This window comes from Coregonus clupeaformis, chromosome 12 (assembly GCF_020615455.1).
Source record: "Coregonus clupeaformis isolate EN_2021a chromosome 12, ASM2061545v1, whole genome shotgun sequence".
In the NCBI taxonomy this organism is placed as follows: Eukaryota; Metazoa; Chordata; class Actinopteri; order Salmoniformes; family Salmonidae; genus Coregonus; species Coregonus clupeaformis.
In genome coordinates this window covers 13,693,816-13,718,750 of record NC_059203.1, presented here as the reverse complement: position 1 = coordinate 13,718,750, position 24,935 = coordinate 13,693,816, and the positions used below count along the sequence as shown (strand labels likewise).

General features: G+C 44.2%; 1 protein-coding gene and 1 long non-coding RNA gene across 4 annotated transcripts in view; one reads left to right on the top strand and one right to left on the bottom strand.

The window, feature by feature from the left end:
- Positions 1-24,935, top strand: part of dyrk3 (dual specificity tyrosine phosphorylation regulated kinase 3) — a 49,050-nt gene that overhangs the window by 19,518 nt on the left and 4,597 nt on the right. For all 3 annotated transcript variants that reach the window (XR_006002684.2, XM_041891797.2, XM_041891796.2), the window contains 2 exons: positions 10,324-10,710; positions 24,102-24,266. Coding sequence is in view for 2 of the 3 variants with exons in the window: in XM_041891797.2 (XP_041747731.1) it covers positions 10,324-10,710; positions 24,102-24,266 (552 nt within the window). In the remaining variant the exon portion in view is untranslated. The remainder of the gene's footprint in view (positions 1-10,323; positions 10,711-24,101; positions 24,267-24,935) is intronic.
- LOC121577854 lies at positions 11,958-12,899 on the bottom strand. Its single transcript, XR_006002685.1, has 3 exons — positions 12,728-12,899; positions 12,062-12,314; positions 11,958-12,030 (listed from the first exon to the last, which is right to left on the bottom strand). It is a non-coding gene; the product is annotated as an uncharacterized LOC121577854 (long non-coding RNA).

Below are 24,935 nucleotides of genomic sequence, written 5' to 3'. Positions count from 1 at the left end.
CATATCGGGTGAACCGTTGACCTCGTGTTACAGCAATTTTTGTATGTCGTCCTGTAAGAGTCTGCTGACTTCCACAGGCTTCAAGCTTCCTCATAAGATTTATGTTCAGCTACCTGCAATATGGGCATGACTGAAGAACGGAGCAGGTGTTAAACATGGGCTTTGATTACATCAGTAGGCCTATATCAATACAATTTGTTTACTTTTATCATATTTTGGACCAAAGTGAGGCTTTCTCTCCTCCAGCCTACCTATTGTTCCTGCTGCGAGGAGGATTCTCCATCTTCATCTAATGTTTTCATAATTTATCTGCAGATCATCTCAGAAAAGCCTACCAGTATGCAAATTAGGGAGCCAAATGAACGTCTCTCTTACCGATGCGGTAGGCTACTGACGAGTCACTCACTTTAACGTCACTGACTGGGAAGTCCTGAGAGAGATGAGAGGGAAACGGAGAGAGGAGAGAGAAACGGAGAGAGGAGTGAGAAACGGAGAGAGGAGTGAGAAACGGAGAGAGGAGTGAGAAACGGAGAGAGGAGTGAGAAACGGAGAGAGGAGTGAGAAACGGAGAGAGGAGTGAGAAACGGAGAGAGGAGTGAGAAACGGAGTGAGAAACGGAGTGAGAAACGGAGAGAGAAACGGAGAGAGAAACGGAGAGAGAAACGGAGAGAGAAACGGAGAGAGAAACGGAGAGAGAAACGGAGAGGAAACGGAGAGAGGAGAGGGAAACGGAGAGAGGAGAGGGAAACGGAGAGAGGAGAGAGAAACGGAGAGAAACGGAGAGAGAGATACAGAGAGTTGAGAGAAACAAAGAGAGTTGAGAGAGAAACAGAGAGAGTTGAGAGCGAAACAGAGAGAGTTGAGAGAGAAACAGAGAGAGGTGAGAGAGAAACAGAGAGAGGTGAGAGAGAAACAGAGAGAGGTGAGAGAGAAACAGAGAGAGGTGAGAGAGAAACAGAGAGAGTTGAGAGCGAAACAGAGAGAGGTGAGAGAGAAACAGAGAGAGGTGAGAGAGAAACAGAGAGAGGTGAGAGAGAAACAGAGAGAGGTGAGAGAGAAACAGAGAGAGTTGAGAGAGAAACAGAGAGAGTTGAGAGAGAAACAGAGAGAGTTGAGAGAGAAACAGAGAGAGGAGAGAGCGAAACAGAGAGAGAGGAGAGAGCGAAACAGAGAGAGGTGAGAGAGAAACAGAGAGAGGAGAGTGAGAGCGAAACAGAGAGAGGGAGAGTTGAGAGCGAAACCGGAAGAGAGAGTTGAGAGAGAAACAGAGAGAGTTGAGAGAGAAACAGAGAGAGGAGAGAGCGAAACAGAGAGAGGTGAGAGAGAAACAGAGAGAGTTGAGAGAGAAACAGAGAGAGTTGAGAGCGAAACAGAGAGAGGTGAGAGAGAAACAGAGAGAGGTGAGAGAGAAACAGAGAGAGGTGAGAGAGAAACAGAGAGAGTTGAGAGAGAAACAGAGAGAGTTGAGAGAGAAACAGAGAGAGTTGAGAGAGAAACAGAGAGAGTTGAGAGAGAAACAGAGAGAGTTGAGAGAGAAACAGAGAGAGTTGAGAGAGAAACAGAGAGAGTTGAGAGAGAAACAGAGAGTTGAGAGAGTTGAGAGAGAAACAGAGAGTTGAGAGAGAAACCGAGAGAGTTGAGAGAGAAACAGAGAGAGGAGAGAGCGAAACAGAGAGAGGTGAGAGCGAAACAGAGAGAGTTGAGAGCGAAACAGAGAGAGTTGAGAGCGAAACAGAGAGAGTTGAGAGCGAAACCGAGAGAGTTGAGAGAGAAACAGAGAGAGGAGAGAGCGAAACAGAGAGAGGTGAGAGCGAAACAGAGAGAGGTGAGAGCGAAACAGAGAGAGTTGAGAGCGAAACAGAGAGAGGTGAGAGAGAAACAGAGAGAGTTGAGAGAGAAACAGAGAGCGAGAGGACATCCAATGATCAATCCCAGTCGGTCAATAAACAATCACAGCAGTGTGGAGCAGGAAAACACACAGGGGGTAGCTCTCTGTCTGCCTGTCTCTGTACTATACTATACTATACTCTGGAAAACACACACACAGGGGGTTAGCTCTGTGTCTGTCTCTGTGTCTGTCTCTGTGTCTGTCTCTGTGTCTGTCTCTGTGTCTGTTTCTGGCTCTGTCTCTGTCTCTGTGTCTGGCTCTGGCTCTGTGTCTGTCTCTGTCTGTCTGTGTGTGTTCAGACAGCTGATGTAGGAGGAAGGCTGCTCTGCTCCCACTGGAATGGAATGCCTTCTGCTGCACACCCAAAGCTATTCAGGGCTCACGCCTGCCACACTCACTCACTCTCAGCTGGGGGGAAGGATTGCATACTTCAGGAGTGTGTTTCCATCTCATAACCATAGTTCCCTCTAAGCTGTGCTTCGTGCACGGCCCACACCTCCTCCGGGACTGCCTCTCAGAAAAAATGCCAGGCCACGCAGACACGCAAGAGATTGAACTTCACTGAGTTTGCCTCATTAGTTTGCGCTATATAGATCAATGTTTTTTCTGTGATCTATTCAACATTATATCAGCCCCTTTTCAATGCAACAAAATAAATCTAACTTTGCAAGATTGAGTCTGATTTTGTTGTAGGCAGAGCCAGAGCGCCACGGAGTATCATTCTATTGGCTGGGGTAGCCCGCGAGCGGTCTCTCAATCACCCAGGAGCACTTTTCAGATCAGTTCAGGGCCGTGCGTGTGCACATTTGTTGATATCCTTTGCTTGTTAGTGGGCTATTAGCCCAGTTATAGAGAAGTATAGGTCAGCAATGGGGAGTTACGGCTACATTTCAACAGCCAGTTAGTTAAAAAGCTTATGTCTTAATTAAAGGGGCTAATTATGTGTATTGTAATAATAACTAATTGTATTTTGTAAAGTTATTTCTTACGTCATACAACACAATTACATTTACAGTCACCTATTTGGCCCCTGGTGTTACAGACCAAGTAAAAAATCCTGAATTAATGTCAAGCCCTTCATAATGTAAAAACGTTTATTAAAAGTCTTGTGCAATGTAGGCCAGAATTGAACACCACATATAAGCTACTGAAGGCTATATTATAGATATCAAAAGCTATTTCCATGTGAAAATGTTATGGGATTTGCTCCATTGGTTTTGTTGGTAGGCCTACATTATGCTCAGATAGCCACAATAACCGGTTGGCTACTGTCTAAAACTGTAAGAGTACAGCTTCAGTGTTCACTGTAAAGCAGTGCTCTAGTCTCCCTGGTGCTCTGGTCTCCCTGGTGCTCTGGTCTCCCTGGTGCTCTGGTCTCCCTGGTGCTCTGGTCTCCCTGGTGCTCTGGTCTCCCTGGTGCTCTGGTCTCCCTGGTGCTTTAGTCTCCCTGGTGCTTTAGTCTCCCTGGTGCTCTGGTCTCCCTGGTGCTTTAATCTCCCTGGTAATCTGGTCTCCCTGGTGCTTTGGTCTCCCTGGTGCTCTGGTCTCCCTGGTGCTCTGGTCTCCCTGGTGCTCTGGTCTCCCTGGTGCTTTGGTCTCCCTGGTGCTCTGGTCTCCCTGGTGCTCTGGTCTCCCTGGTGCTTTAGTCTCCCTGGTGCTCTGGTCTCCCTGGTGCTTTAGTCTCCCTGGTGCTTTAGTCTCCCTGGTGCTCTGGTCTCCCTAGTGCTCTGGTCTCCCTAGTGCTCTGGTCTCCCTGGTGCTCTGGTCTCCCTAGTGCTCTGGTCTCCCTGGTGCTCTGGTCTCCTGGTGCTCTGGCTCTCTGGTGCTTTGGTCTCCCCTGGTGCTCTGGTCTCCCTGGTGCTCTGGTCTCCCTGGTGCTCTGGTCTCCTGGTGCTCTGGTCTCCTGGTGCTCTGGTCTCCCTGGTGCTCTGGTCTCCCTGGTGCTCTGGTCTCCCTGGTGCTTTGGTCTCCCTGGTGCTCTGGTCTCCCTGGTGCTCTGGTCTCCCTGGTGCTCTGGTCTCCCTGGTGCTCTGGTCTCCCTGGTGCTCTGGTCTCCCTGGTGCTCTGGTCTCCCTGGTGCTTTCTCCTGGTGCTCTGGTCTCCTGGTGCTTTGGTCTCCCTGGTGCTCTGGTCTCCCTGGTGCTCTGGTCTCCCTGGTGCTCTGGTCTCCCTGGTGCTCTGGTCTCCCTGGTGCTCTGGTCTCCCTGGTGCTCTGGTCTCCCTGGTGCTCTGGTCTCCCTGGTGCTCTGGTCTCCCTGGTGCTCTGGTCTCCCTGGTGCTCTGGTCTCCCGTGCTCTGTCCCTGGTGCTCTGGTCTCCCTAGTGCTCTGGTCTCCCTGGTGCTCTGGTCTCGTGCTCTGTCTCCCTGGTGCTCTGGTCTCCCTGGTGCTCTGTTCTCCCTGGTGCTCTGGTCTCCCTGGGTCCTGTGCTCTGGCCTGGTGCTCTGGTCTCCCTTGGTGCTCTGGTCTCCTTGTGCTCTGGTCTCCCTGGTGCTCTGGTCTCCCTGGTGCTCTGTTCTCCCTGGTGCTCTGGTCTCCTGGTGCTCTGGTCTCCCTGGTGCTCTGGTCTCCCTGGTGCTCTGGTCTCCCTGGTGCTCTGGTCTCCCTGGTGCTCTGGTCTCCCTGGTGCTCTGGTCTCCCTGGTGCTCTGGTCTCCCTTGTGCTCTGGTCTCCCTGGTGCTCTGGTCTCCCTGGTGCTCTGGTCTCCCTGGTGCTCTGGTCTCCCTTGTGCTCTGGTCTCCCTGGTCCTCTGGTCTCCCTTGTGCTCTGGTCTCCCTGGGCTCTGTTCTGTGCTCTGGTCTCCCTGGTGCTCTGGTCTCCCTGGTGCTCTGGTCTCCCTGGTGCTCTGGTCTCCCTGGTGCTCTGGTCTCCCTAGGTGCTCTAGTCTTCCTAGCGACCACAGGACAGGTCTATCAGCTCTGGTCAAAAGTAGTGCACTATATAGGGAATAGGGTGCCATTTTAGACATCCATAGTGTCTAAACTAACGGATGGCACTGTGATAGACTACATCCAATTTGCTGAGTAGAGTGTTGGAGGCAATTTTGTAAATGACATTGCCGAAGTCAAGGATTGGTAGGATAGTCAGTTTTACGAGGGCATGTTTGGCAGCATGAGTGAAGGAGGCTTTGTTGCGAAATAAGAAGCAGATTCTAGATTTAACTTTGGATTGGAGATGCTTAATGTGAGTCTGGAAGGAGAGTTTACAGTCTAATACCAGACACCTAGGTATTTGTAGTTGTCCACATATTCTAAGTCAGACCCGCCGAGAGTAGTGATTCTAGTCGGGTGGGCGGGTGCAAGCAGCGTTCGATTGAAGAGCATGCATTTAGTTTTACTAGCGTTTAAGAGCAATTGGAGGCTACGGAAGGAGTGTTGTATGGCATTGAAGCTCGTTTGGAGGTTTGTTAACACAGTGTCCAATGAAGGGCCAGATGTATACAAAATGGTGTCGTCTGCGTAGAGGTGGATCTGAGAGTCACCAGCAGCAAGAGCGACATCATTGATATACACAGAGAATAGAGTCGGCCCGAGAATTGAACCTTGTGGCACCCCCATAGACTGCCAGAGGTCCAGACAACAGGCCCTCCGATTTGACACATTGAACTCTATCTGAGAAGTAGTTGGTGAACCAGGCGAGGCAGTCATTTGAGAAACCAAGGCTATTTAGTCTGCCAATAAGAATGCGGTGATTGACAGAGTCGAAAGCCTTGGCCAGGTCGATGAAGACGGCTGCACAGTACTGTCTTTTATCGATCGCGGTTATAATATCGTTTAGGACCTTGAGCGTGGCTGAGGTGCACCCATGGCCGGCTCGGAAACCAGATTGCATAGCGGAGAAGGTACGTGGGATTCGAAATGGTCGGTGATCTGTTTGTTAACTTGGCTTTCGAATACTTTCGAAAGGCAGGGCAGGATGGATATAGGTCTGTAACAGTTTGGATCTAGAGTGTCACCCCCTTTGAAGAGGGGGATGACCGCGGCAGCTTTCCAATCTCTGGGGATCTCAGACGACACGAAAGAGGTTGAACAGGCTAGTAATAGGGGTTGCGACAATTTCAGCGGCTAATTTTAGAAAGAAAGGGTTCAGATTGTCTAGCCCAGCTGATTTGTAGGGGTCCAGATTTTGCAGCTCTTTCAGAACATCAGCTATCTGAATTGGGGTGAAGGAGAAGCGGGGGGGGTATGGGCAAGTTGCAGCGGAGGGTGCAGAGCTGGTGGCCGGGGTAGGGGTAGCCAGGTGGAAAGCATGGCCAGCCGTAGCAAAATGCTTGTTGAAATTCTCGATTATCGTAGATTTATCGGTGGTGACAGTGTTTCCTAGCCTCAGTGCAGTGGGCAGTTGGGAGGAGGTGCTCTTATTTCCATGCACTTTAGTGTCCCAAAATATTTTGGAGTTAGTGCTACAGGATGCACATTTCTGTTTGAAAAAGCTAGCCTTTGCTTTCCTAACTGATTGTGTATATTGTTTACTGACTTCCCTGAAAAGTTGCATATCGCGGGGGCTGTTTGATGCTAATGCAGTACGCCGCAGGATGTTTTTGTGCTGGTCAAGGGCAGTCAAGTCTGGGGTGAACCAGGGGCTATATCTGTTCTTAGTTCTGAATTTTTTGAATGGTGCATGCTTATTTAAGATGGAGAAGAAAGCACTTTTAAAGAACAACCAGGCATCCTCTACTGATGGAATGAGGTCAATATCCATCCAGGATACCCGGGCCAGGTCGATTAGTGTTTTAGGCAGTGATGAGGGGTGGTCGTTTGACCGCGAACCCATTACGGACACAGGCAATGTGGCAGTGATCGCTGAGATCCTGGTTGAAGACAGCGGAGGTGTATTTAGAAGGTAAATTAGTCAGGATGATATCTATGAGGGTGCCCATGTTTACGGATTTAGGGTTGTACCTGGTAGGTTCCTTGATAATTTGTGTGAGATTGAGGGCATCTAGTTTAGATTGTAGGACAGCCGGGGTGTTAAGCATATCCCAGTTTAGGTCACCAAGCAGTACGAACTCAGAGGATAGATGGGGGGGGGCAAGCAATTCACATATGGTGTCCAGGGCACAGCTGGGGGCTGAGAGGGGTCTGTAGCAAGTGGCAACAGTGAGAGACTTATTTCTGGAAAGGTGGATTTTTAGAAGTAGGAGCTCAAACTGTTTGGGCACAGACCTGGATAGTATGATAGAGCTCTGCAGGCTATCTCTACAGTAGATTGCAACTCCGCCCCCTTTGGCAGTTCTATCTAGACGGAAAATGTTGTAGTTGGGGATGGACATTTCTGAATTTTTGGTGGCCTTCCTAAGCCAGGATTCAGACACTGCTAGAACATCAGGGTTGGCGGAGTGTGCTAACGCAGTGAATAACTCAAACTTAGGGAGGAGGCTTCTGATGTTAACATGCAAGAAACCAAGGCTTTTACGGTAACAGAAGTCAACAAATGATAGTGCTTGGGGAGTAGGAGTGATACTGGGGGCTACAGGGCCTGGGTTAACCTCTAGATCCCCGGAGGACTAGAATAAGGATACAGCTAAAGGCTTTAAGAACTGGTCTTCTAGTGCGCTGGGTACAGAGAATAAAAGGGGCAGATTTCCGGGCGTTGTAGAATAGATTCAGGGCATTATGTACAGACAAGGATATGGAAGGATATGAGTACAGTGGAGGTAAACCTAAGCGTTGGGTAACGATGAAAGAGATAGCATCACTGGAGGCACCGATTGAGCCGGACTCCGCATGTATGGGGGGGTGGGACAAAAGGAGCTATCTGAGGCAGGTTGAGCGGGACTCGGGGCTCTACAGTGAAATAGTACAATAAGAACTAACCGAAACAGCAATAGGCAAGGCATATTGACATGGGAGAGAGGCATAAAGCCATCACAGGTGTTATTTGAAACAGCTAAGACAACAGCTGATAATGGCGACGAAAGTTTGGGCTGAGGCTAAACAGATAAGCAGGATGGGGTACCGTGTAAAGGAACAGTCCAGCAGGCATTAGCTGTGTAGCTGAGTGATCATAAGGTCCAGTGAACAGCACTAAGTAAGTCCGGGAGCAGATCGTAGGCTGCTAAAGCACAGGCAAGCAGGAGGTACGGCTGTTGATTGCGCGTGCTAGCGGGCCGGGGCTAGCAGATGGATCCTCATGGTCGTCGCAACGGGAAGCCCGTTGAAACCACATCAGACGATTACGTCGGCAGACCAGTCGTGATGGATCGGCGGGGCTCCGTGTCAACACAAGGATGTGCCGTCTGGTTGACAGAGCGGTAGATAGCCGGGAGATGGGCCTGGCTCGAGGATAGCGCAAGGCTAACTGGTGCTTGCTTCACTTTAAATGTGTAGCTAAAGCAGTTTTAAATGAATTATTCTGTGTTTTCATGTTTTATGTACTGTCTTTTTAAGCACATGACCAAATGAATTTCCCCCCTGGTGGGATAACAAAGTTGATCTGAATCCGAAGGTGGAAGAATGAGTATTTGACAGTCTGTCTTATGTGGTGGTCTAAGGAGAGGGTGGAGTCTAGGATGACCCAAGGTTGCGTGCATGGAGGGAGGGAGAAATAGTGGTGGTGCCATCAATGGTGAGGGTGAGGTTGCCAGCTTTGGTGAAGGTTGATTTGGTGCCTGTGTGGAGGAGTTCCGTTTTATCGCTGTTGAGCTTGAGGAAGTTTTGTTGCGTCCATGTTTTTATTGCAGAGGTGCAGGATTCAATGTGGGTTGAGGAGGGATTTGGTGCGGAGGTAGATCTGGGTGTCATCGGCATAGCAGTGGAAGTCAAGGACTTCTGGTCCCCACAAGGATCGTAAAGCCAAGTGTGAGAGAGAGAGAGAGCGAGAGAGAGAGAGCATTTCTTCCCTCTGAGAGTTGAGTCAGTGAAGATGCTTCTCGACTGAGTGACTGTTTGTCCATATTCAGACTCAGGGGACATATTGAAATGTAACTATGAGATTGAAATGTAACTAGGAGATTGAAATGTAACTAGGAGATTGAAATGTAACTAGGAGATTGAAATGTAACTAGGAGATTGAAATGTAACTAGGAGATGGAAATGTAACTTGGTTTCTATGGTCCCTGCATGTGTCTTGTCTAACTGGCTCGGCCCTCCCAGTGTGTTAACAGTAAACACACAGAGTTTGTGTTTGTCCTCGTTTATCTGGATCCCCATTTGAGCTTCCTGGGGTCCACAAGCAGCACAAAACATGACAAGTAAACAAAACACTGATAGGCAAGAACAGACCAATTTTAAAATACAACAATATATAAACAATACAACAAAATAATGTTGGTGTGTTTGTGTGTCCCCTCACGGTCCGTTCCATGAGATGTTGTTGAATCTGTTTTTAAAGGTCATTTTGCTGTTTGCTGAGTAATTGGAGATGGGAGTTCCATGTGATCATGGCTCTGTATAATACTGTGCGTTGCCTTAATGAACTTGGGGACTGTGAAGAGACCCCTGGTGGGGTATGAATGGGTGTCTGAGCTGTATGTTATTTGATTATGCAGAACGTCTGGAATTTTCATCACGGTAATATTTCCAATAAAAACTAGAAGAGAAGCAGTTAGTCTCTCGTCAACCCTCAACCAGGAAGACTGGCATGCATGCTGTTAATGTTTAAATTATTTATTAACTTTTATTTATTCAGGGTAGCTCAATTGAGACCAGGGTCTCATTCCCAATGGTGTCCTGAGTACAAACATTTTCTCACAAACAGGGAGAAAAATTTACATTACAAATAAAACGAGTAAAAATAACCACAAGGCACAACCGCAACACCCCAACCTCAACACCTCAACCTCCCAACCCCAACCTCCCAACCCCAACCTCAACACCCCAACCTCAACACCCCAACCTCAACACCCCAACCTCAACACCACAGTTGCAACAAATAAACCACTACAATGCAGTCCTCAATTAATTAATTAAACACCAGTTCAGTATGTGCAGTTTAAGGGCAAGGCGTGCTGCTCTGTTTTGAGCCAGCTGCAGCTTTGCTAAGTCTTTCTTTTGCTGCACTTGACCATATTACCGGACAACAGCGTCTGGCAGGAACTAGGTCCTGTTCTACTGGTTCTCCCCCTTTCTCTCTTCCTCTCTCTCTGTCTCTGTCTCTCTAACTCTCTCTCTGTCTCTCTAACTCTGTCTCTCTCTTCCTCTGTCTCTGTCTCTCTAACTCTCTGTCTCTCTCTTCCTCTGTCTCTGTCTCTCTAACTCTCTCTCTCTTCCTCTGTCTCTGTCTCTCTAACTCTCTGTCTCTCTCTTCCTCTCTCTCTCTCTCTTCCTCTGTCTCTCTAACTCTCTGTCTCTCTCTGTCTCTGTCTCTCTCTTCCTCTCTCTCTTCCTCTCTCTCTGTCTCTGTCTCTCTAACTCTCTCTCTGTCTCTCTAACTCTGTCTCTCTCTTCCTCTCTCTCTGTCTCTCTAACTCTCTGTCTCTCTCTCCTCCCTCCACCAGGTGAATAAGCCAGGTGTGATGCGGGACCAGATCGGTGTTAGCGGGGGTCAGCTGAAGGTCAAGTACCTGTACGAAGACTCCAACCGCAAGGTCAATACTGTTACCATGACAACGCACAACGGCAACAGCACCGCCGGTAAACCCGGCCCGGTGACTGGGCTGTCTAAAGAACGCACCGCCGGACAGACCACCGGTAAACCCGTCCCGGTGACTGGGCTGTCTAAAGAACGCAGCGCAGACAGTACGGGCTCCAGTAAGGGGTCGTCAGAGGGCACTGGGCCCTGGGGGAGCAAGCTGCTGGGGCCCCTGACTCCTGAACAGGCCCTCAGACAGTACCGCTCACAACTTACGAACCTGGAGCAGACTGAGATACACTCCTACACAGAGGTACACACACTGGCACACGGATGCACACATTCACACCAGGGCTCTACAGTGTGACCATTGTACTCGTATATAAACCTAAATACAGTGCATTCAGGAACCTGGCTATATGTATACAGTATGTACAGTGCATTCAGTAACCTGGCTATATGTATACAGTATATACAGTGCATTCAGTAACCTGGCTATATGTTTACAGTATATACAGTGCATTCAGTAACCTGGCTATATGTATACAGTATATACAGTGCATTCAGTAACCTGGCTATATGTATACAGTATATACAGTGCATTCAGTAACCTGGCTATATGTATATAGTGCATTCAGTAACCTGGCTATATGTATACAGTATATACAGTGCATTCAGTAACCTGGCTATATGTATACAGTATATACAGTGCATTCAGTAACCTGGCTATATGTATATAGTGCATTCAGTAACCTGGCTATATGTATACAGTATGTACAGTGCATTCAGTAACCTGGCTATATGTATATAGTGCATTCAGTAACCTGGCTATATGTATACAGTATGTACAGTGCATTCAGTAACCTGGCTATATGTATATAGTGCATTCAGTAACCTGGCTATATGTATACAGTATATACAGTGCATTCAGTAACCTGGCTATATGTATATAGTGCATTCAGTAACCTGGCTATATGTATACAGTGCATTCAGTAACCTGGCTATATGTATACAGTATATACAGTGCATTGTAACCTGGCTATATGTATACAGTATATACAGTGCATTCAGTAACCTGGCTATATGTATACAGTATATACAGTGCATTCAGTAACCTGGCTATATGTATACAGTATATACAGTGCATTCAGTAACCTGGCTATATGTTTACAGTATATACAGTGCATTCAGTAACCTGGCTATATGTATACAGTATATACAGTGCATTCAGTAACCTGGCTATATGTATACAGTATGTACAGTGCATTCAGTAACCTGGCTATATGTATACAGTATATACAGTACATTCAGTAACCTGGCTATATGTATACAGTATATACAGTGCATTGTAACCTGGCTATATGTATACAGTATGTACAGTGCATTCAGTAACCTGGCTATATGTATACAGTATGTACAGTGCATTCAGTAACCTGGCTATATGTATACAGTATATACAGTGCATTCAGTAACCTGGCTATATGTATACAGTATATACAGTGCATTCAGTAACCTGGCTATATGTTTACAGTATATACAGTGCATTCAGTAACCTGGCTATATGTTTACAGTATATACAGTGCATTCAGTAACCTGGCTATATGTATACAGTATATACAGTGCATTCAGTAACCTGGCTATATGTATATAGTGCATTAAGTAACCTGGCTATATGTATACAGTATATACAGTGCATTCAGTAACCTGGCTATATGTATATAGTGCATTCAGTAACCTGGCTATATGTATACAGTATATACAGTGCATTCAGTAACCTGGCTATATGTATACAGTATATACAGTGCATTCAGTAACCTGGCTATATGTATATAGTGCATTCAGTAACCTGGCTATATGTATACAGTATATACAGTGCATTCAGTAACCTGGCTATATGTATATAGTGCATTCAGTAACCTGGCTATATGTATACAGTATATACAGTGCATTCAGTAACCTGGCTATATGTATACAGTGCATTCAGTAAGCTGGCTATATGTATACAGTATATACAGTGCATTCAGTAACCTGGCTATATGTATACAGTATATACAGTGCATTCAGTAACCTGGCTATATGTATACAGTGCATTCAGTAACCTGGCTATATGTATACAGTATATACAGTGCATTCAGTAACCTGGCTATATGTATACAGTATATACAGTGCATTCAGTAACCTGGCTATATGTATACAGTGCATTCAGTAACCTGGCTATATGTATACAGTATATACAGTGCATTCAGGAACCTGGCTATATGTATACAGTATATACAGTGCATTCAGTAACCTGGCTATATGTATACAGTATATACAGTGCATTCAGTAACCTGGCTATATGTATACAGTATATACAGTGCATTCAGTAACCTGGCTATATGTATATAGTGCATTCAGTAACCTGGCTATATGTATACAGTATATACAGTGCATTCAGTAACCTGGCTATATGTATACAGTGCATTCAGTAACCTGGCTATATGTATACAGTATGTACAGTGCATTCTGAAAGTATTCAGACCCCTTCCCTTTTTCCACGTTTTGTTACGTTACAGCCTTATTCTAAAATTGATTAAATAAAACATTTTCCTCATCAATCTATACACAATACCCCATAATGACAAAGTAAAAACAGGTTTTTAGAAATGTTTGCTGATAATAATAATAATAATAACATAATTTTAAAAAATACCTTATTTACATAAGTATTCAGACCCTTTGCTATGAGACTTGAAATTGAGCTCATGTGCATCCTGTTTCCATTGATCATCGTTGAGATGTTCCTACAACTTGATTGGAGTCCACCTGTGGTAAATTCAATTGATTGGACATGATTTGAATACAGTAAAAATGTATGCGCACATGACTGTAAGTCGCTTTGGATAAAAGCGTCTGCTAAATGGCATATTATTATTATTATTATTATTATTATTATTATCTGGAAAGGCACACCCCTGTCTATATAAGGTCCCACAGTTGATAGTGCATATCAGAGCAAAAACCAAGCCTTTACATTTTAGTAATTTAGCAGACGCTCTTATCCAGAGCGACTTACAGTTAGAGTGCATAAATTTTTCATACTGGCCCCACGTGGGAATCGAACCCACAACCCTGGCGTTGCAAGTGCCATGCTCTACCTACTGAGCTACAGGGGGCCTATTGAGGCCATTCAAGCCATGACGTCGAAGGAATTGTCCGTAGAGCTCCGAGACAGGATTGTATTGAGGCACAGATCTGGGGAAGGGTGCCAAAACATTTCTGCAGGATTGAAGGTCCCCAAGAACACAGTCGCCTCCATCATTCTTAAATGGAAGAAGTTTGGAACCACAAACTCTTCCGAGAGCTGGCCGCCCGGCCAAACTGAGCAATCGGGGAGAAGGGCCTTGGTCAGGGAGGTGACCAAGAACCTGATGGTCACTCTGACAGAGCTCCAGAGTTCCTCTGTGGAGATGGGAGAACCTTCCAGAAAGACAACCATCTCTGCAGCACTCCACCAATCAGGCTTTTATGGTAGAGTGGCCAGACGGAAGACACTCCTCAGTAAAAGGCACATGACAGCCCGCTTGGAGTTTCCCAAAAGGCACCTAAAGCACTCTCAGACCATGAGAAACAAGACTCTCTGATCTGATGAAACCAAGATTGAACTCTTTGGCCTGAATGCTAAGCGTCACGTCTGGAGGAAACCTGGCACCATCCCTACGGTGAAGCATGGTGGTGGCAGCATCATGCTGTGGGTATGTTTTTCAGTGGCAGGGACTGGGTGACTAGTCAGAATCGAGGGAAAAATGAACGAAGCAAAGTACAGAGAGATCCTTGATGAAAACCTACTCCAGAGCGCTCAGGACCTCAGACTGGGGTGGAGGTTCACCTTCCAACAGGACAACGACCCTAAGCACACAGCCAAGACAACGCAGGAGTGGCTTTGGGACAAGTCTCTGAATGTCCTTGAGTGGCCCAGCCAGAGCCCGGACTTGAACCCGATCTAACATCTCTGGAGAGACCTGAAAATATCTGTGCAGCGACGCTCCCCATCCAACATGACAGAGCTTGAGAGGATCTGCAGAGAAGAATGGAGAAACTCCCCAAATACAGGTTTGCCAAGCTTGTAGCGTCATACCAAAGAAGACTCGAGGCTGTAATCGCTGCCAAAGGTGCTTCAACAAAGTACATTTCAGTTTCTTATTTTTTCATACATTTGCAAACATTTAAAAAAAAAAACGTGTTTTTGCTTTTTCATTATGGGGTATTGTGCTTAGATTGATGAGGGGGGGAAAACAGTTTTATCAATTTCAGAATAAGGCTGAAGCGTAACAAAATGTGGAAAAAGTCAAGGGGTCTGAATACTTTCTGAATGCACTGTAACCTGTCATCTTTATTTAGGAGCACCTGTGCGCCTAGAAAAAAATTATACCAAATGATAATTGTTGCAATGATTACTTCACTTTACGCCATGGAGAATATACTGACTGCATATTCATTACCGTCATGAACGTCTTTTTACCTCAAATATTTTTCATTGTGGTCCTAAATTTCTTAACTTAGGTGCATGCGTGCTCCCTGTAAAAAAATAAAAGGTCAGCGTATAGACCTGCGCACACACTAGTGGTGGTTCACGTCAGCTGTTTGTTCACCCGCACCCGCCCGCAATTGCTAATAACCCATATGTGATAAAGTGAAAATCTAAGGCCTGCAACCGACCCTGACCCGCTAATATAGAAATTGTAGGTTTCAGTCAGAGACGGCGGAATGATATTTTCTACGGGGGATGCAGGATATTTTTTTGCCTGATTTTAGATGTACTACATGGCAAAATGTATGTGGACACCTGCTCGTCAAACATCTCATTCCAAAATCATGGTCATTAATATGGAGTTGGTCCCCCCTTTGCTGCTATAACAGCCTCCACTCTTCTGGGAAGGTTTTCCACTAGATGTTGGAACATTGCTGCGGGGACTTGCTTCCATTAAGCCACAAGAGCATTCGTGAGATCGGGCACTGATGTTGGGTGATTGAACCTGGCTCACAGTCAGTGTTCCAATTCATCCCAAAGGTGTTCGATAGGGTTGAGGTCCGGGCTCTGTGCAGGACAGTCAAGTTCTTCCACACCGATCTCGACAAACCATTTCTGTATGGACCTCGCTTTGTGCACGGGGGCATTGTCATGCTGAAACAGGAAAGGGCCTTCCCCAAACTGTTGTCACCAAGTTGGAAGCACAGAATCGTCGACATGTCATTGTATGCTGTAGCATTAAGATTTCCCTTCATTGGAACTAAGGGGCCTAGCCCGAACCATGAAAAACAGCCATTACTCCTCCTCCACCAAACTTTATAGTTGCATTGGGGCAGATCGCATCCGCCAAACCCAGATTTGTCCGTCGCACTGCCAGATGGTGAAGCGTGATTCATCACTCCGGAGAACGCGTTTCCACTGCTCCAGAGTCCAATGGCGGTGAGCTTTACACCATTCCAGCTGACGCTTGGCATTGCACATGGTGATTTTAGGCTTGTGTGCGGCTGCTCAGCCATGGAAACCCATTTCCTGAAGCTCCAGACGAACAGTTCTTGTCCTGACGTTGCTTCCAGAGGCAGTTTGGAACTCGGTAGTGAGTGTTGCAACCGAGGACAGATGATTTTTATGCGCTTCAGCACTCGGCGGTCCCGTTCTGAGAGCTCATGTGGCCTACCACTTCGCGGCTGAGCCGTTGTTGCTCCTAGACGTTTCCATGTCACAATAACAGCACTTACAGTTGACCGGGGCAGCTCTAGCAGGGCAGACATTTGACGAACTGACTTGTTGGATCCTATGACGGTGCCACGTTGAAAGTCACTGAGCTCTTCAATACGGGGCTATTCAATACGGCCAATGTTTGTCTAAGGAGATTTCATGGCTGGGTGCTCAATTTTATACACCTGTCAGTGTATAAAAGCCATTCAGTGTGGCTGAAATAGCCGAATCCACTAATATGAAGGGGTGTCCACATACTGCTGTATATATAGTGTACAGTGGGGAGAACAAGTATTTGATACACTGCTGATTTTGCAGGTTTTCCTACTTACAAAGCATGTAGAGGTCTGTAATTTTTATCATAGGTACACTTCAACTGTGAGAGACAGAATCGAAAACTAAAATTCAGAAAATCACATTGTATGATCTTTAAGTAATTCATTTGCATTTTATTGCATGACGTAAGTATTTGATACATCAGAAAAGCAGAACTTAATATTTGGTACAGAAACCTTTGTTTGCAATTACAGAGATCATACGTTTCCTGTAGGTCTTGACCAGGTTTGCACACACTGCAGCAGGGATTTTGGCCCACTCCTTCATACAGACCTTCTCCAGATCCTTCAGGTTTCGGGGCTGTCGCTGGGCAATACGGACTTTCAGCTCCCTCCAAAGATTTTCTATTGGGTTCAGGTCTGGAGACTGGCTAGGCCACTCCAGGACCTTGAGATGCTTCTTACGGAGCCACTCCTTAGTTGCCCTGGCTGTGTGTTTTGGGTCGTTGTCATGCTGGAAGACCCAGCCACGACCCATCTTCAATGCTCTTACTGAGGGAAGGAGGTTGTTGGCCAAGATCTCGTGATACATGGCCCCATCCATCCTCCCCTCAATACGGTGCAGTCGTCCTATCCTCTTTGCAAAAAAGCATCCCCAAAGAATGATGTTTCCACCTCCATGCTTCACGGTTGGGATGGTGTTCTTGGGGTTGTACTCATCCTTCTTCTTCCTCCAAACACGGCGAGTGGAGTTTAGACCAAAAAGCTATATTTTTGTCTCATCAGACCACATGACCTTCTCCCATTCCTCCTCTGGACCATCCAGATGGTCATTGGCAAACTTCAGACGGGCCTGGACATGCGCTGGCTTGAGCAGGGGGACCTTGCGTGCGCTGCAGGATTTTATCCATGACGGCGTAGTGTGTTACTAAAGGTTTTCTTTGAGACTGTGGTCCCAGCTCTCTTCAGGTCATTGACCAGGTCCTGCCGTGTAGTTCTGGGCTGATCCCTCATCTTCCTCATGATCATTGATGCCCCACGAGGTGAGATCTTGCATGGAGCCCCAGACCAAGGGTGATTGACCGTCATCTTGAACTTCTTCCATTTTCTAATAATTGCGCCAACAGTTGTTGCCTTCTCACCAAGCTGCTTGCCTATTGTCCTGTAGCCCATCCCAGCCTTGTGCAGGTCTACAATTTTAGCCCTGATGTCCTTACACAGCTCTCTGGTCTTGGCCATTGTGGAGAGGTTGGAGTCTGTTTGATTGAGTGTGTGGACAGATGTCTTTTATACAGGTAACAAGTTCAAACAGATGCAGTTAATACAGGTAACGAGTGGAGAACAGGAGGGCTTCTTAAAGAAAAACTAACAGGTCTGTGAGAGCCGGAATTCTTAATGGTTGGTAGGTGATCTAATACTTATGTCATGCAATAAAATGCAAATGAATTACTTAAAAATCATACAATGTGATTTTCTGGATTTTTGTTTTAGATTCCGTCTCTCACAGTTGAAGTGTACCTATGATAAAAATTACAGACCTCTACATGCTTTGTAAGTAGAAAAACCTGCAAAATCAGCAGTGTATCAAATACTTGTTCTCCCCACTGTATCTCTATTAGAATCCACTAATATGAAGGGGTATTCACATACTGCTGTGTATATATAGTGTAATTTGTGTTTATAATTTGACATTTTGGTAGGATGATTGTTAGTCAACTTGTCTATAATTTGATACACACAGCTTCTTTTCTTTCATATGTTGCCTCAGAATAATAAATGTACCCCTTATTTCTGTCTGTAATATTATTACCATGATTATCTGATAAGCTTGTCCTGGCTCCCCAGTGGGTGGGACTATGCCCTGTCATGTGAAATCCATAGATTAGGGCCAAATGTATTTAAATTGACTGATTTCCTTATGAACTGCAACTCAGCAAAATGTTGCGTTATATTTTTGTTCAGTATGGTTGACATCGTTAAAGTAAAGGTTTCTCTGTCATCTCTGTATGAAAAAAATATATCTGTATGCACTCACTAACTGTAAGTCGCTCTGGAGAAGAGCGTCTGCTAAATGACTAAAATGTAAATGTAATCTCTGCTTCTTTCGTGGAGCAAAGACATTTATGGACCGGGGAGAAAATGCAATAACTAAAATAAAAACGGACACGATTTTCTGTGCGGAATTTTATTTGACCGGTTGTGAGGAAATAGAAACCTGTAAAAACGGATAAGATTTCAGTTATGCTTGGATGCATATTTCATGTGGTTGAAAAGCTATCAACTTTTATGATGCTGATAAAGATACAATCTGTAGCCATCTAACTGTGCATTCACATTCTCTTAAGATGCAGAAATAAATAAATAATATTTCTCCACTCAGAGTCAAAATGTAGCCTCCATTTGGTGTATAAGTTTACTGCAATAAAGTATTAATTCTGAGTTAAAATTAAGACTGTGGAGGTTATAGACCTGGAGTCAGTGTCCAGATTTCAGTTTCCATTTTACCCATCTGAACAGTAACCCTAACCCTACAAAGGCAAACCACAGTAACTACGCCAACACTGAAACTGAGAAAAATGGCTTGAAGGTGTTTGTAGCCCCCAGATACAGTGAGGGGAAGAAAGTATTTGATCCCCTGCTGATTTTGTACGTTTTCCCACTGACAAAGACATGATCAGTCTATAATTTTAATGGTAGGTTTATTTGAACAGTGAGAGACAGAATAACAACAACAAAATCCAGAAAAGAACATGTCAAAATGTTATAAATTGATTTGCATTTTAATGAGTGAAATAAGTATTTGACCCCCTCTCAATCAGAAAGATTTCTGGCGCCCAGGTGTCTTTTTATACAGGTAACGAGCTGAGATTAGGAGCACATTCTTAAATGGAGTGCTCCTAATCTCAGCTTGTTACCTGTATAAAAGACACCTGTCCACAGAAGCAATCAATCAATCAGATTCGAAACTCTCCACCATGGCCAAGACCAAAGAGCTCTCCAAGGATGTCAGGGACAAGATTGTAGACCTACACAAGGCTGGAATGGGCTACAAGACCATCGCCAAGCAGCTTGGTGAGAAGGTGACAACAGTTGGTGCGATTATTCGCAATTGGAAGAAACACAAAATAACTGTCAATCTCTCTCGGCCTGGGGCTCCATGCAAGATCTCACCTCGTGGAGTTGCAATGATCATGAGAACGGTGAGGAATCAGCCCAGAACTACACGGAAGGATCTTGTCAATGATCTCAAGGCAGCTGGGACCAAAAATAGTCACCAAGAAAACAATTGGTAACACACTACGCCGTGAAGGACTGAAATCCTGCAGCGCCCGCAAGGTCCCCCTGCTCAAGAAAGCACATATACAGGGCCGTCTGAAGTTTGCCAATGAACATCTGAATGATTCAGAGGAGAACTGGGTGAAAGTGTTGTGGTCAGATGAGACCAAAATCGAGCTCTTTGGCATCAACTCAACTCGCCGTGTTTGGAGGAGGAGGAATGCTGCCTATGACCTCAAGAACACCATCCCCACCGTCAAACATGGAGGTGGAAACATTATGCTTTGGGGGTGTTTTTCTGCTAACGGGACAGGACAACTTCACCGCATCAAAGGGACGATGGACGGGGCCATATACCGTCAAATCTTGGGTGAGAACCTCCTTCCCTCAGCCAGGGCATTGAACATGGGTCGTGGATGGGTATTCCAGCATGACAATGACCCAAAACACACGGCCAAGGCAACAAAAGAGTGGCTCAAGAAGAAGCACATTAAGGTCCTGGAGTGGCCTAGCCAGTCTCCAGACCTTAATCCCATAGAAAATCTGTGGAGGGAGCTGAAGGTTCGAGTTGCCAAACGTCAGCCTCGAAACCTTAATGACTTGGAGAAGATCTGCAAAGAGGAGTGGAACAAAATCCCTCCTGAGATTTGTGCAAACCTGGTGGGCAACTACAAGAAACATCTGACCTCTGTGATTGCCAACAAGGGTTTTGCCACCAAGTACTAAGTCATGTTTTGCAGAGGGGTCTAATAATTATTTCCCTCATTAAAATGCAAATCAATTTATAACAGTTTTGACATGCGTTTTTCTGGATTTTTTTGTTGTTATTCTGTCTCTCACTGTTCAAATAAACCTACCATTAAAATTATAGACTGATCATGTCTTTGTCAGTGGGCAAACGTACAAAATCAGCAGGGGATCAAATACTTTTCTCTCCTCACTGTATGTTATAGGTAGATAAGTGATAATGCTCGGATCAATCATGTTATTATCAAGTCAATTTTATGCATATCAACCATGTCCACTGATTTTGACCTATGACCCCTCAAATGCTGATACTGCACTCTGCCTTTTGTATGACCTTAAACAACTAGGGCGGCAGGTAGTGTAGTGGGTAAGAGCGTTGTGCCAGTAACCGAAAGGTCGCTGGTTCTAATCCCCGAGCCGACTAGGTGAAAAATCTGTCGATGTGCCCTTGAGCAAGGCACTTAACCCTAATTGCTCCTGTAAGTCGCTCTGGATAAGAGCGTCTGCTAAATAAATAAATAAAAATAAATAAATAAAATAATAAAAAACTATCTGGGTAATGCAAAGGCAAAGTGCAGTATCAGCATTTGAGGGGTCATAGGTCAAAGTGCAGTATCTACAATCTAAATGTGTTTATCCAGTTTTCTTGTTGTTTTTCTGTTTTGAGAGTTCTAACTATGTTCCAACTGTATTTAATAATAATAATAATATGCCACTTAGCAGACGCTTTTATCCAAAGCGACTTAGTCATGTAATGTAATGTAGTTATGTCTTCATGTTTTGAATGTTGTATTGTAGTAACCCTCAAGCATTTTTTCACTTTAAGGTAAGGACTATTTCATCACGAAGAATGTTTTATAATTCAAGAAAATATTTGACCTTGTGCTACAATCTAAATGTGTTTATCCAACTTTCTTGTTGTTTTTCTGTTTGACTTTGTATGTTGTTTTTTTGTTTTTTTGTCAAATCAGTGGTCATGGTTTATGCATAAGAAATTACTTCTTAATTAGATGATACATCAGAGCATTATCACTTCTCTACCTACAACATAGTTGGCTGGACAGCAAATCAACTTTTCTCACTTTCATTGTTTGCGTAGTTACTGCTCTTGGCCTTTATGGCAGAGGGTAACTGTATAAAAAAAACACGGTGGAACAAGGCCTTTTTCTCTGAAATTTAAAATAATTGAAACAGGATACTTTGTCACAAGATAAAACAGACACTACAAAGCCTGATTTCAGTCTTAACTCAATTTTGGCCAAATGTGTAGTAATTATTTAATTTTTGCTTTTGTACGGCAGAGTAGGCTACAGTTCCCTTGACGTGCCATAGGCCTATTTGGAGTCCCCGTCTTGTGACTGTCGGAGTTGTATAGCGCCTCACAATCATCACACAAAACATAAAAAATCACCCTGATTTAATGATTTAGTCATATCCCAGTTGACCTATCTGCTTATAGCCCTGCCTACACCTAGTGACTTGTTTTTGAAATTACAGTGCCTTGCAAAAGTATTCATCCCCCTTGGCGTTTTTCCTATTTTGTTGCATTACAACCTGTAATTTTAAATTGATTTTTATTCGGATTTCATGTAATGGACATACACAAAATAGTCAAATTGGTGAAGTGAAATGAATTTTTTTTAAACAAAAATTCTAAAAAATAAATAACGGAAAAGTGGTGCGTGCATATGTATTCACCCCCTTTGCTATGAAGTCCCTAAATAAGATCTGGTGCAACCAATTACCTTCAGAAGTTACATAATTAGTTAAATAAAGTCCACCTTCACAATAAAAAATATTTTGCATCTTCAAAGTGGCATGTTGTGTAAATGAAATGATACAAACTCCCCAAAAATCAATTTTAATTCCAGGTTGTAAGGCAACAAAATTGTAAAAATGCCAAGGGGGGTGAATACTTTCGCAAGCCACTGTATATGAGCAAAACATTCTACATTTTATTTGGAACGGCAAGCCAGACAAAATTAAACGGGCCTATTTATATAATGAATATTAATTCGGAGGGCAGAAATGATTAAATATTAAAGCATTAGACCTCGCACTAAATCATACAAAAGCCATACTGAAATCCGAACTGGTTCTCTAGCAAATTAGTAAGAATGGCTCACCCCGTGTTCCAGAATGGCCTTTTCCCCTTTATTCAGATTACAACCTCTCGCTTACGGTTATTTTAAAATGATATAATCTCCAAAATATCACTATTTTTAAAACAAGCCATAGAAAGTTGGTTGTAATTTCTGTTTAATCCACCAGAAAAGACAGAACAAATATTATGGTTACACTCAAATATACTAATTGATAAAAAATACTTTTTAATTTTATATTTTTTAAACTGTATAATCTTTGTAAATGAGATCATAAATAGGACTGGTGGAGTTATGTCACACATGCAGCTAACAAAAATATATGGAAATGTCTGCTCTACCCAAAATTACAACCAACTAATTGCAGCATTACCACAAAAATGGAAGAGGCAAGTGGAAGGGGGAGAAAGTAAGGAACTTGTCTTTCCGCCCTGCATTAAAGACCAAAATTGTTCAAGGAAAATTGTGATAAATAAAAAAGTATACCAGTTTCATTTAAGGACCAAAACATTTACAGCTGTGCTGTACAGATTGCAAAATAGTTGGGAAGAGATTTTCGATGTACCGATTCCATGGCAACAGGGTTTATGAACTGATACACAAAACGACGCTGGATTTACAACTTAGTTTTTCAATTTAAATGATTATACAAAATTCTTGCAACCAATAGAATGTTATTTAAATGGGGGATACAATCTTCCCAGCTCTGCAGATTTTGCTGCGAAGAGACAGAATCATTAGATCATTTTGTTTTGGTACTGTCCATATGTAGCTTGTTTTTGGTCGCAGGTTCAGGAATGGAAGAAGATTTGCAACATTTACCTGCAGCTAACTCTGCAAATAGCACTGCTGGGTGATTTGAAAAGTCAGTCAATCGATCAATAATATAATAATACTCTTAGCAAAAATGTTTATCTTTAATTTACAGTCTGTAGAAACCATGAGATGGAAAGGTTCAGAACTTTTGTGAAACATCACAGTTGAAAAATATATGGCAAATAGAAATCAAAACTGGATGGTCTTCAGAGATAGATGGGAGGGGTTGAATGGAGCTGAAGGGTGGGACTAAAAAGAAACAAAATATCTATTGTCAAATATACTGTGTCCGTAAAGTGTATATAGTATGTATGACCTGGAAGTAGAAGCCTAAGTGTTGTTGTTCATTAGTTTACTCCAATTAGGGGAGGGGTGGTGGGGTTAGGGGAAAATATATTTTTAAAAATATATATATATATATATATTTTTTTTTAAATATGGGGTATTGGAAATGATGCAGACAATTACATTGATAGAAGCCACAATCTATCTGCAATATTGAAGCTGATCTACCCCCTAAAAAACACACACACACACACACACACTGACACACATTGAGACGCGCATGCACACACAGACAGACACGCACGCATGCGCACACACATTGACAAACACACTGAGACACACACACACACACACACACACACACACACACACACACACACACACACACACACACACACACACACAAGGGTGTTTTGTTAAAAGTGTTACATTATGACATTCTGTGATTCATTTGTTAATAATATTATCATTCCACCAGGTGTATTTCCTGGGTCCCAACGCTAAGAAGCGTCCTGCAGTTGTTGGGGGAAACAACAATGGGGGTTTTGATGACGAGCAGGGGGGGTACATCCACGTACCCCACGATCACCTGGCCTTCAGATACGAGTTCCTCAAAGTCATCGGCAAGGGCAGCTTCGGACAGGTAACACTTTAACCCCTATACCCGGTTATTTTCTCTTAGAGTTTCCTTCCAGAAGGATCGTCTCTGCTAAGTGATAATAGTTAGTTCCACAAAACATTTTAAGGCAAATTTCTCCCTTCAATTAAGTGAAACGTTTTTTTTTTTTTTTTACCTTTATCTAACTAGACAAGTCAGTTAAGAACAAATTCTTATTTACAATGACGGCCTACACCGGCCAAACCCGGACGACGCTGGGCCAATTGTGCACCGCCCTATGTATTTAACTAGGCAAGTCAGTTAAGAACAAATTGTTATTTACAATGACGGCCTACCAAGAGGCAAAAGGCCCATGAGGTCCCTTAACTGCTTCATTCAGTATGGATATCAATGTAAACTGGCTAGTTAGCTATAGCTACTCTGTAAGCTAGCTGGCTAGTTAGCTATAGCTACACTGTAAGTTAGCTGGCTAGTTAGCTATAGCTACTCTGTAAGTTAGCTGGCTAGTTAGCTATAGCTACTCTGTAAGTTAGCTGGCTAGTTAGCTATAGCTACTCTGTAAGCTAGCTGGCTAGTTAGCTATAGCTACTCTGTAAGTTAGCTGGCTAGTTAGCTATAGCTACTCTGTAAGCTAGCTGGCTAGTTAGCTATAGCTACTCTGTAAGCTAGCTGGCTAGTTAGCTATAGCTACTC